The sequence below is a fragment of the Talpa occidentalis genome, unplaced genomic scaffold (genome assembly GCF_014898055.3).
Source record: "Talpa occidentalis isolate TD23 unplaced genomic scaffold, MPIMG_talOcc4v2.1 talOcc4.5, whole genome shotgun sequence".
NCBI classification, from domain to species: domain Eukaryota; kingdom Metazoa; phylum Chordata; class Mammalia; order Eulipotyphla; family Talpidae; genus Talpa; species Talpa occidentalis.
In genome coordinates this window covers 110,903,969-110,917,142 of record NW_023604861.1, presented here as the reverse complement: position 1 = coordinate 110,917,142, position 13,174 = coordinate 110,903,969, and the positions used below count along the sequence as shown (strand labels likewise).

General features: G+C 41.2%; 1 protein-coding gene across 2 annotated transcripts in view; it reads right to left on the bottom strand.

Annotated features, from left to right (window-relative positions):
- STPG4 (sperm-tail PG-rich repeat containing 4) overlaps positions 1–11,518 on the bottom strand; it is a 32,392-nt gene extending 20,874 nt beyond the window's left edge. The window contains exons 1-4 of one of the 2 annotated variants that reach the window (XM_054687724.1): positions 11,432–11,518; positions 9,472–9,531; positions 7,498–7,755; positions 7,123–7,142 (exon numbers count right to left, since the gene is read on the bottom strand). In XM_054687724.1, coding sequence (XP_054543699.1) covers positions 7,123–7,142; positions 7,498–7,755; positions 9,472–9,531; positions 11,432–11,467 — 374 coding nt within the window. In that variant the 5' untranslated portion in view covers positions 11,468–11,518. The remainder of the gene's footprint in view (positions 1–7,122; positions 7,143–7,497; positions 7,756–9,471; positions 9,532–11,431) is intronic. The other variant, XM_037528101.2, reaches the window with a different exon arrangement.
- Between the last annotated feature and the right edge of the window lie 1,656 nt (positions 11,519–13,174).

The window sequence follows — 13,174 nt, the reverse complement described above, 5'->3', positions numbered from 1 at the left end:
ACATATACATATATACATTGCGCAGGAGGAGAAAAAAAGAAAGAGAATTGAAAAGTAAAAATAAAAATACTCCCAAAGTTAGCTACTTAATCATCTATGCTCAGTAATCACATAAGGTTTAGTAATGAAGTGCTCATGGGAAAACTCTGAGCATCAGTCTAGTAGCTTCTCTTTTTGTCCTTCTCTACTTACCATTCCTTGTTATTTCATGTAGCTAAGAGGGGGCTGATTTTTTTTTAAGATTGATTTATTTATTTATACAAGAACCAGGGTACAGGCCATATCCACAGGAGGGTGAGAGGATTCACCAGAGACAGAGTGGGGAACAGAACAGGCAGAATGATTAAATACACTGCTAAGGGGAGCAGTGGGCACGACAGGAGAGGTCTGCTGCACCATGTGGGGCCCTGGCCGGTGGGCCAGGATCGAAACCAGCACTGCAGAGGCTGTGGACAGTTTCACAGGGTGGTGCTCAACCGATTGCACCACCAGGGGAGGCCCAGGGGGCTGATTTTCTTACATAAGCATTGTATAGTCATATAAATGTGTTTCTCTGTATATTGCTAAATTTGTTGCAAACTATCTGGCTGGCTCTGTTGTCCTTAGTTGTAGTGGAAACATGTCTATATTTCCAAAACAATATATGTATGTATGTGTATGGACATACTTATTTGGAAGCATATATACTTTCTAAATGTTTATGTTTCTCAATTCTTCATTTATAATCTAAGAATCAGAGGATCTAGACAAAGTGCCCATAAAAATGTTCCAGTTAATAATGCTTCAAAATACATGTTGATTAGACACTCAGAAATCTTGCAATTACTTGACGTCATAAAAATGGCAGGATGACATTAGTGTGAATATTTAATTCAGTTGTGTTGTGCCAATACCATCAATGTCAGAAAATAGGACTAAGTGAAAAAAATCCAACGCTGCTTATCAGGCTGTTGGTATGGCAATATTTTGAATTCCCAGAACCATAAATAGTTGGGACACAAAAACAGATGTTTCACTCCTGTAGTAGCCCTATCAGAATGATCATAAGGTGAATGCACTCAAAAGGTCATCAAGTGCAGTATTTTCAGGCACTATTGGTAGGTTTTTTTTATCAAGTGTATTTTCTCTAAGAAAAATAGTCCCCTGTGTCATACGGAAGTTTCACTGACTCGCTGCTCAGGCTTCTTTATGGTCTGAGAAATAGATTAACATAGGACTTTCTCAAAAAGAAGCCATCTGATACCAATAATATTATCCCCAAATTTACCAGTTCTCTGTAATTTAATTTACATCAGCTCCAAATGAACTAAGGACTACATGTGGCTCCTGGTCTCTGACACCATCTTTCAAAATTCATTTTCATTTGCTACTCTTCTGACATATCTGCCTGTTGACAATCAAATTGCTTTGCCTTACAGGTGCTATCTGGGACTTCAGCTTCAAAAAATATCTTTAATGAGCCAACTTTGTGGGTCATTTTTGTTTGTGATTTATATTGAAATGTCCTCAAGCTAGGGAGTGAATAAGAAAAAAGAATAAGAGAAAAAAAGTTGGAAAATTTTTGATTTCTTTACAAATGAGCATGATTAAAAGAATTGTTATTTATACACTAGAAACAATTAACAATCTCTACAAAGAAAAGTCTCTTTGCCCCCTCAATGCACCCCTTTCCCCCCAAATGGAAACCACTGCTACTGATTGCTTAAGTATCTCTCAAGAAAAAGAGTATAAATTTACTATTACACATCTGTACATCTGTTTTCATTTATATAAATGCAATTGTGGTATAAATATTGTCCCACTCCTTGAGTTTTTTCATTTAATAATATATCTTGGAGATGCTTCCATTACTTATTATTTTTAATGGCTGTACAGTATGCCAGTGTATGGATGCACCATTATGTAACTAGTCCTCTAGTTAAATACAATTATGAAGAATGCTGCTGTATTCTATATAAATATTTCACTGCATTTTGTAAGACCATTTTGTAGGTAAATTCTTGACAGTGAAATGCAAGTTTATAGCTAAGACATTGCTAGGAACTGCCAAATTGCTTGTAATGATGTGTATTCATACAATATATGAGGATAGCTGTTTCTGTATCCCTTTTGCCAATGGGTCTCATTAAACTTAAACTGCTGATCATCTGCTAGGTAAAAAATCATGTTCTCACTATTATCATTAGTTGAAGTTAAGCATCAATTTATGTATTTTAGTAACTTGTGATTCCTAGTTCATATCCTTTGCATCAAACAAGAATACTTACTTCAATTGTATTTTAAAAGAACATGACTCATGTTTTTAGCTTCTGATGCAGGAATGATGACGCCACATAGTTAGTGGTCATTGTTTTCTTGAAACTTCCTCACATCTTCAAAATGAACCCTACTGGTTACAGCCTGGGGCTTAGTCACCATCTTCTCCCTGTGCTGTTCATTGAAGGAAGACCTGGCACAAATTAGCTGACTTCAGCTTGTTTTGAAGTTCCCCTAACATTCTGATTTCAAGTTCATACTTTAAAATTTCCCTGTTTAAGTCATTTGATCTGTGTTTCCAGTTGAAACCATAAACAGTGCATTTAAAATAGTATTGGAAATAAACTCTATATAGGGGAAGTTGCATTATAACATTTTTTTCCTGTAGGACATTTTGGCAATGTATCTCAAAAGACTTAGATATATACATATTATCCTCTCCCTCCACAATTTCACTGTGTGACTAACAACAGGGTATGATTGACTATATTAGGATATATCCATACATTAGAATTTTAATGCAACACAGTATATTTTTTTAAGCTTTTAAAATGGTATGACAGGGGCCTCCCCGGTGGCACAGCGGTTGAGCGCTGGGTTGCAAAGCTGCCCGCAGCCTCTGCAGCGCCAGTTCGATCTCTGGTTGCCCCCCGGCCACCGGAGGAGGGTCCCACACGGCGCGCAGACCTCTCCTGTGGCCCTCTGCTCCCCTCAGCAGTGTACTTCGGTCCTTCTGTTATAGAGCAGCCCCGATATTGAACGGGTTCCTGGCTGTGGGTCCTCACCCGCGTGCCTAAAAGGGACTTATGAATACTCCACTACAGGCACACACAAAAGGTTAATAAAAGGTTTATTTACAAGGGAAAAGGAAATAAGGAAAATGTACAACTCAGGGAGAAAATAGGGAAATAAAGTCTTTAATGCATCCTACCCAATCCAACGACCTGGAAACCCAAAGTCACTCTCAGAGCTGGCCGGACGCTGGAGCTGGCGGAGAGCCAAAATGGGGGATCCCCCAAAGCCCACATGTCTGGCTTTATACCAACCTGGCTGCTTAACCCCACCCTCAGGTCCCAGCCACCTTTCCTTTGGTGGTGATGGGATTTGGAGTTCCCAGTGTCTTTGGCTTTGGCCTGGGGTGGGGGTGGAGTCCACAAAGCCTGTATGGAATTAGCTTTAGAACAGCCTTTTCCCCCTAACACTTCTGCCTGCTCTGCTCCCTGCTCTGGCTCTGGTGAATTTTCTCACCCTCCCGCGCTTCTGACTGTACCCAGTGCTTTATAAATTAAAATAAATAAATTAAATCTTTTTTTAAAAAAAATAAAAAATAAAATGGTGTGACATTGCTAAAAGGATAACAAGAAATCTAAGAGCCCTAAAGCAAAAGACAGCAAAAAGCCAGAGGAATTTGTCAGAGGAGGTTTGCTGGCCCAGACTACATACAGCAGAACAGCGCTGGGTTTGAGGAGATTTCAGAGCCCTAGCAGGATCTAAAGGTCAAAGTCTAGACCCATCAATGATGGTGAGGTGTGATGGGGATCCTGCTTACAGGAATTCAAAACTCTAAAAAGGCACTTCCAGAAAGTAAACCTCCCACCTCATCCCATTGCTGAGGGGAATACAGAAAGAGTTGTCTTGGCACTAAGCTGAATTGGGAGATGGAGAAGAAAACTACCCTTGAGAGACTGTAACTTTGGGATGGTCCCTTTCATGAATTCCAGTCCAAATTTCCATCACTGGGGTGACCCAAGAATACATAAGCAGTGCCTATCAAGTGGCATCACATTGGTAGCTCCCTAAGGTATTAGCAGAACCAGAAGTAAACCTTCCCTGAAAGAAAATGCTTTCACCTCAGGTCTTAGGAATTCACAAAAATCAATTTTCAGGAGCAGTGAGCAACACAGTCAAAATAATCACACATACAAGGAAACCAGTAAGGTCCAGTCAGATGTCAGATAATCTGAGCTGTAATTAAGTTCATTCACACATTCAACAAATATTAACCATCAGTTTTAGACTCAAAGACAACAGTGAAAAAACCATGTCCTTATAAAGCTTCACTCTCATGAGGGAAGCAGACAACAAATAATAAATGCAAAGTGCAAAAGAGCCACATCACACACACACACACACACACACACACACACACACACACACACTCTCATATGCCAATAAATACATGATTAGATTATTTGATAGAGATTCTCCAGCTGAGTTATATGCTTAACAATAAAAGTGTTAAATAGTTTTTAACCCAAAAATAGATGACTGGCTCAAGATGTGGCACATATATGCAATGGAATATTATTCAGCAATCAAAAAAGATAAACTCAGGCCATTCGCAGCAATGTGGCTGGAACTAGAAGGAATTATGCTCAGTGAAATAAGCCAGAAGGAAAAAGGAAAATATAGGATGGTTTCACTTATAGCAGGAATACAGGGGAACCAAATAAGACATCAGTGTAAAAAAAAATAACAGTATAAAACACAACATAGCAAAAACGGACAACTATAAATCAGAGACACACTTCAGGGAGGAGGAGGGATAGGGATGAGAAGGAGGGAGAGCGGGAGGGAGGAGCACAGGGGACTAAGGTGATGGTGCATGGGTGCATTGGTGGAGGAAACTATGGAGACTATACCTGGGGGGGGTGGAGGGAAGCAAATATTGTTTAAAAATGAACAATGATGTAAAAAATTTAAAAATTAGTATTAAAAATTTTTAAAATATATATAAAAATTCTGGAAAAAAAGTTTTTGAAAAAATCCTTACAAATAAAAAACATCACCAAAGAAATAAAAAATATTCCATTAAAAACATGGAGCTTGGGCCTTCCTGGTGGTGCAAGGGGTTAAGATGCAACCTATGAAGCAATCCGCAGCCACTGCAGCACAAGTTCGATCCCCGGCCAGGGAGCTACCCACATGGCACAACAGACCTCTCCTGGTTCGCCTACTGCTCCCCTCAGCAGTGTATTTCAGTCAATCTGCCTGTTCTGTTCCCCACTCTGTCTCTGGTGAATCCTCTCACCCCACACACATCTGTCCTGTACCCCAGTTCTTGTATGCATAAATAAATAAATCTTTAAAAAAATGGAGCTTGAGAATGTTGTTTTATCTTAATAATGTTGCCACTTTAAGATATTGTTTTACTTAGTGCTGCTATTAAAACACCAGAATTATGGCTTTTATTGGTGAGTAAACAATGTTACATCTGAATCTCTCTCCTCCTATGAACATTATTTCATTATATCCTTAAAACAGGACATTAGCAAACATTCATTATTACAGTTTCTGGAGCTCAATCCATTATGAAGGAGGTAGGGTAAACGAGGAGGCAAAAAAGGAACAGGAAAAGTATTTTCAGGTGTTACCCATCCCTCTGGGGAAGCCAAATACTTTTGGTCTTTCAAAAGCTTTAAACTTTGGGCCTCCCTGGTGGTGCAAGGGGTTAAGCACCACATTATGAAGCAATCTGCAGCCTCTGCAGCACGACTTCAATCCCAGGCCAGCCAGGGAGCCAAACCACGTGGCAAGGCAGACCCCTCCTGTCTCGCCCACTGCTCCCCTCAGCAGTGTTCTTTAGTAGATCCGCCTGTTTTGCTCCCCATTCTGTCTCTGATGAATCCTCTCACTCCCCGCATCTCTGGCCTGTACCCCAGCTCTTGTATGCATAAATAAATAAATCTTTAAAAAAAAACAGTGACAGTAAATGTTTTAAATTTTGCCTAATATCAACCTTTTTTATATGTTCTCCTTTCAACAATGGGCCCTGGTCCACCCTCAGAGACCCCTAAAAGCAAGAAGAGAGGAAGCAGAAAGGAGGAAAATGGTGGTGGAGAATGAGAAGGGGTGATTTTATACTACAGAGAGCTAGATGACTTCACATGCAACCTGGTGACCTGGGATCAAACCACAGAGGCCTAGGTTTGACTTAGTGCTTACATTCATCCGCTTAAACAAAAAGGGTAAGATTCACCCAATGAACATTTATCACTCTGTCCTGTTTCAAAGCTATAATTTGTAAAGCAGTAGGAAGCATTCTGAGATTAGATATGTGTGCTTATCCTATTGAAAATTTCAGCATCCTAATAACCACAACCCCTTATCGTTAATTCAATCTCCATTTGCAATACATCTTTTCTCAGGTTATCACAATATTCTGATGAGATTGTGAAGATTAATATTACTTGCTTTTTTATAATGGGAGCTATTAAGGCCCAAATTTCCAAGGGACAAAGCTGAAGTCACAACTCTGTCCCTGGAACAAGCTTTGACAATGGTATGCCTGTCCCTCCCTTGGGTCCCACCCACCAAAACCCAGCCCCTCGCTCAAGACCAAAGGCATGGTAGATAGAAAGAGTGCTGATTTGGGATTTGGGATCAGAAGCCCTTGCTTAAAATGATTTCCTTGCCAACTTATTTTCTATGTACCTCTGAAAAAGTTATTCAGTCTCTAGTCACCTCAGTTTTCTCAAGTGCAAAATGGGGTAACATCTGTTCTGCCTACTTCAGAATGCTCGGGAAGAACAGCTAAGAGAAGATGCATGCCACATAAATGTCATGCATTATTCAAGGTCCAGCCAGAGTTCTACTGAATTCCTTCCAGACTTTCCATGTAGCCTATACTGAACTCTCCTGCTCTACACTATTTATCTCAGCACTTACATTCTTACTTAAATCCTTCTAGTCAGGACTATCTTCCCTCCACAGAGCCCAGCACAGTGCTGCAAGCATAGCAGTGCAATGAACTGGAGAAGCTGAGTACAATCTGATGCTCCTGGTACCACAGTGCCCATATCTTGTAGAGATGTTTTAAAAATATTACCTATGGTATATCATTCATGTTCTAATAAGAGTACTCACCGAAAGGCTGTTTTTTTCCTCTTTAAAAGAAAAGCATACTTGGTGTTAACCTCTAGAAGAGACCAGAAAGCATGGCCCAATCACAGAGAAGATTCCAGAGACTCCCCAAGTCAGGGGAATCCTGCCAAGGGTCTCCAGGGAGGGAAAGCATTTTCCTTGTGTATTCTCCTTACATTAAGAAGACCTCATAGGGAAAAATCTTGCTGGGCATATTTGCAAACTCAGAAGTCCATGTTTGATTGTTGTAGGAAATAGGCATCCTAAAGGCTTTCAACTTCTAGGGAAGATGCGTTCTATGCACACAGAATATTTTCCAAGGTAGCGGGGTGGTTTCATGACAGCTTTCCCACAAAAACCCAGCTGGTAGCACTTTACCTGATCTTTGTAAACCAGCCTGCTGGGGGATGGCCGTGGTTTGTCTTTAAATGCGTAAGTGGCCACTTGCTTCTTTAATAGTTCCATGAAGTCAGGGGGCATGTACTGGGGAAGATCATTTAGTATTGGATTGTTTCTTTGCACAATAGGTGGCTTTCTCCTTCCTTCATTTTTAAAATTGTAGGTTGTTATCACTGGATTTAATAGGGATTCTTCAATAAAAGTTTTCAAATGGTACGTGCCAGGGATAGGAGTATTCTGTGGAAAATGGGACATCAATTTTAAGATCAGTGTATAAACCAGTAACATCTCCTAAAGCCCTGACTGTCCTTAGAACACTCCTACATATTTCCCTTTGTCTTAAAGTTTAATAAGTCTATTTAATAAGATTCTTAAAGTTCAATAAGATAGTCTATCAAATATAATAAACAGGGCCTCCCTGGTGGTGCAAGGGCTTAAGATGCAACCTATGAGGCTATCCGTAGCCACTGCAGCACGACTTCAATCCCCCGCTAGGGAGGTGATCCACATGGCACAGCAGACCACTCCTGTCTCATCTGCTGCTCCCCTCAGCAGTGTATTTCAGTCATTCTGCCTGTTCTGTTCCACACTCATCTCTGGTGAATCCTTTCAGCCCAACTCCCCCACACCTCTGGCCTGTACCCCAGTTCTTGTATGCATAAATAAAAAAATCTTTAAAAAATATATATAATAAACATTCTTGGTCGAGCATATTTCCAAAGAATAGTGATTATTTCCTTTCTGAGATAATAGCTGAATTATAGCCAATGGGTTCTGTGCAAAATTGAAGTTTTAACTTTTAAAGGATAGTTTTAGGGATACCTAAGCTTGAGACTCCATTTGGGTTTATTTCTGGCCTTTCACTAAGTGAGACTATGCAGAACAGTTTTTTGATTAAGTGTAAGTTATTCTACCTTGCTTAGTAGATGCATAATGGTTATTTCTAGTCCTCAAGTGGGAAGCTAAAGGATAGCAGCATGACACTGAAGATGAACCAGCAAAGCATAGTCTAATCAGTTCAATAAGAGGTTTAGTACTTTCAAGTCACAACCACAATGTGGCTGAACAGCTAGACCTAAAATTTTAGTTACTGCTTTTTTTGTGACCTTCTTTCCACTGAGCACTCAGCCCACATCCATTATCAAAATCTGTGCTATTCCAAGAAGGCTTTGACCATTGGGGTCCCTCTGTCCTTGAGGGGTGTTGATAGAAACTATTTCTGCAATATAGAAACGTCTCTTGAAAGGAGGGTCTTCTGGTCATTGTTCTTTTCCTGTATTACCGTCTGGCTTTCCCACACTGACAATGTTAACAAGTTAAAGTTAGCAAAGGTTCTATGCCTCTAAGCAAGATTAAAAACTGAAACACCTTGCTGGAATTCATGCTTTTTCTTTCTTGTGCAATCTCACCAAGATTATACACTACGTTGATCTTATACACTACCTGGATATTCTGTGAAGCACAAAGATCCCTAGTCATTTTACTTTTTCAAGCTTTGACTGCATTAAAATTTAAAGTCATTCATAGGCTGATACTAAAATTTTAATTATGAAATGAGGCCCAGGTAGATCTGCACTGCTTTCTCACAATTGTTAGTGACTTAAAAAGTTAAAGCTGATTAAAATATCTATGTGAATACAAATAATTTCAATAGAAAAGACTGAAAATATGGGCCTCCCCTGGTGGCGCAGCAGTTGAGCGCTGGGCTGTAAAGCTGCCCGCAGCCTCTGCAGTGCCAGTTCGATCCCCAGACACGGGCGAGGGTCCCACATGGCGTGCAGACCTCTCCTGCCCTGCCCGCTGCTCCCCTCAGCAGTGTGTTTCGTCGGTCTGCCTGTTCTGTTCCCCACTCTGGCTCTGGTGAAATCTCTCACCCTCTGCGATTCTGACTGTACCCAGTGCTTGTATAAATAAATAATTTAAAAAAAAAGAAAAGACTGAAAATATACATACTGTTAATGCTATTCTCCACCATCCTTCTCTTTCAAAAGATGATGCCTTCCTGCTTGGTCTCTATTAACAAACACAAAATGTGCTTATTCATTTGAGAAGTAATCCCCGGAAGTTAAATATAACTTTAAAACATTTACTTGAAGAAAGTAACAACTGTACCAAATTGGTGAACCTGTATTTAAATAAGTTACATAATAATTTTTGCCAATAATATTTAAGTTGCTATTTAATGATCTTAAATGCTTTTAGTGCTTAAGGGCTAAAAGTCCCTCTTGGGAAAATTAGAGTAATAAATATACCCATCTCACAGAGATGTCGTAATTGGTTATGACAAAATTTGGTGTCCTTAGGAAGAAAAGAGTTGTGTAAATCCAAAATTGTGTTATAATTAAGGTTTATGGTTCAGGTGATTGTGCTGAGACCTCGAGGTAAAAGTATAGTCATCAAATTAATATGGCCTTGGAATATAAATTCCCAACGATATGGCAAATGTTGAAACTATTTCCTGTATTTACATAATCAAATATGTACCATCTAAATATGATATAGCCAGTTGGTTCAACTTTCCAGCTAGAGTCTAAAGAGGCAGAATGATGGAGGAGCCACACAGATTGGATTTGAATTCCAGCTCTGCCACTTAAAAACTCAGAAGCACTAGGCAAGTTACTTAATCTTTAAAGAGCCTCAGCTCCTCATAGGAGTAGAAAAACAAAGCTCTACCAGGGTTGGCATGAGAATCAAGCATTGCATGTATAAAGGGTCGCACCTACAGCCAGTGCCAATAAATGGTAGCTTTAACATCTCCGCTACCAAATTAAGCAGGACAATATTTTGGTATTCCTGTTTCCAAGGAAGCTCTTGTCTTCCGTACTAAGTACTCTATAGCCATTTTTTATTCTTCCTCTTTTGTTTCAGCCTCACTATCAACAGAAAACAGTTCCTTTTAGTATTTTTCCTTTTGTGCTATTTACACTAGGTAAAATCACATAAGGATTGAGTTCTACTTTCATTTATAATGCTTTTGTTATTACAATGAAATATGGGCTATGTCAAGCAATAACGCATTAAAAATAAAAAATAGTAAAACTGATATAATTCATTCCTCCTGTCTAGCAACCTATGAGTACCCTTGGGCTTTAGTTTTACTATGAAATGTTTGCTCTAAAAAACACTGCAAAATACACACTAACTCTGATTTTCTTCTTACAACTTTTCCCTTATAAATTTATGTTGAATTTCTGTTGCATATTTTGAACCCTCTCAGGCAGATCAAGACAAGTCTTCCACTCTACCTAGGACCAGGAAAATAACCGGACCTGGAAGGAGGGAGGAGTATACTTGATATACCTAAAGGAACATAATTGGCAGCTGCCCTTTTGTTTTGCCCAAGGCAAGTGACCAAACTCCACCCCTCTACCGTTTTAAATTCACTTTATGGGGAAAGACAAAAGATAGGTTACATGCCCCTCACCTAAATATATTAATATTTAAAAAACAAAGGTGGTTTCAAATTTTTATAAATACTGTAATAGAAGGCAGAGCAAAAAACGTGTCTGATAGACTTAAGGAAGGAAAAACCCATTCTCTCCGCAGATGGAAGGGAAAGTGAAAGAAATCTAATTAACCTCTTAAAGCAGTTGTCCAGAGCAATTAGCAGTGTGGGGGAAGAAGGGGGGAAAAATACAGAAAACAAAGGCTGAATGGGAAGGACGGGGGCGCAACGAGGGAAGAGGAAATGAAACAAAGTAGAAGTCAAAGATCAGGAAGAAAGGCGGCAGGTGTAGGTAGGTAAGATGGCAGGGAGTTGTGGAGAAAGAACTAGAGCGGCGCAAAGATTCAGGATCGGAGGGGTGGAATTTTTGGCAGATGAGTCCAGCTAAGAGAGAGCGGGGGTGGCCAGCGGAGGCCGACGGTACAGAGCTCACGACCACGGGCTGTTGGGCCCCAGGCCTTCCCTTACTGCGGTGGAGGGGATGCTGATGACTGACTGGTCCATGGCGGCCTGGTCCCTCCCGCCGCCCAGTTGGAGTCGGGTTGCCAGGAGGCGCCAGCGTCCTCCCGCTCCGGAGCGCGCGGGGCCCGCCGGGTCTGCGGTGGGGGGAGGGAGGCGCGCCCAGGCTTTGGGCCCCGCGTTCAGCCTCGCGCCGAGGACGGTCACGCACACGTGTGGTAAGAAAACCTGGAAGGCTCAGGAGTCGCCAGGTTGCTCTCGGGTAAGTGTCTGTGCCAACGGAGGCTTGGAAAGGTGACTTGTAAGGGTTTGGGTGTACCGAAATCCCGGGCAGCCCTTTCCAAACCACCCGGCTTCTTGCCCCCAGGCAGAGAGAGGTAAACTAGGTAGGCATTCCTGGCTTTAAGGCAAAAAAAAATCAGCCTTGGCATCTACTTTTTAAGATTGTTCCTAAGCGACTAGATGTAAGTTCTGGGATTTCACTTGTTTTGGCTGATTTGAGAAGCGGAATAAGCACTGGACACCAAAGGCTTCACAAGCTGTGCAGGGACCCGCCAAGCTTTTTTTTTCCTTTTCACTTTCAACCTTTCGTGGCTGTGACTTCTCAATTTATTAACATTCTCATCTTTAAAAAACCTCCCTGTAGCCTTAATACCATTTTATAGAGTACCCGCTGTGTGTACCAGGTACTTCAAGCACATTAATCGCATTGAATCCTTACATCCCCGTGAAGTAGGTATTAATCCCATTTTGTGGATGAGGAAACAGCCTTCCTTGGACAGCTGAGCAGTTAACTCAGCATCCAGAATCAGCAGAATCAGAGTTCAAGCCCAGTTCTGACTCCAGCACCCCAGGGCCACTGCAACATGAACTTTCTGCTTCCTTTTTCTTCCAAGAGTAATGTAGACTCAAATCTTCCCAAAATCGGGCCTCCCCAGTGGCGCAGCGGTTGAGTGCTGGGTTGTGAGGCTGCCCGCGGCCTCTGCGGTGCAGGTTCGATCCCCAGCTGCTCCCCGGCCACCAGAGGAGGGTCCCACATGGCGCGCAGACCTCTCCTGCCACCCGCTGCTCCCCTCAGCAGTGTACTTCCGTCCTTCTGCCTGCTCCGCTCCCCGCTCTGGCTCTGGTGAATTCTCTCGCCCTCCCGCGCTTCTGACTGTACCCAGTGCATGTATAAACAAAACAAACAAACAAACATAAATAAATAAAACATGCCTCTATAAAAAAAAAAAAATCTTCCCAAAATCTCCCACTTTCCTAAAACTCATCTGACATGTGCTCACACTTTTCAATTAACATTGCACTTGCAAAAATTAGCCAGTGATCCAACTGCCAAACTCAATGGGGAGTTTTCCAGCTCTTACCAAACTCTGGGTCATTGCTGCACTAGATGGCCCATCATCCCCCCTTTCCTCTTGACCAGATTTTGACTCACTGCACCTGCTGTGACTGACTGTGCCTGTCCCACACGGAATATTTACAAAGATTAACAAGTGAAATGGAACCATGTCTGGCAAAGTGCATCTGGGTAAATTTAGGGACAAAAGCAAGTTACAGTGCATTCCCACCTTTTGCCTCATAGAACCTCATGCTCTGAAATATACTTGGCAAACCCAATATGCCATCTTCGCACTTCTATTGTCTCCCCATGTTTGAAAAGCTGTTATTCCCCCTTCATCAATGACCTTTATTGTAAAACTCCACTTCACCCGACTTTAAATAAATCTAAAACATCATTAGTTTGTCTTTTTT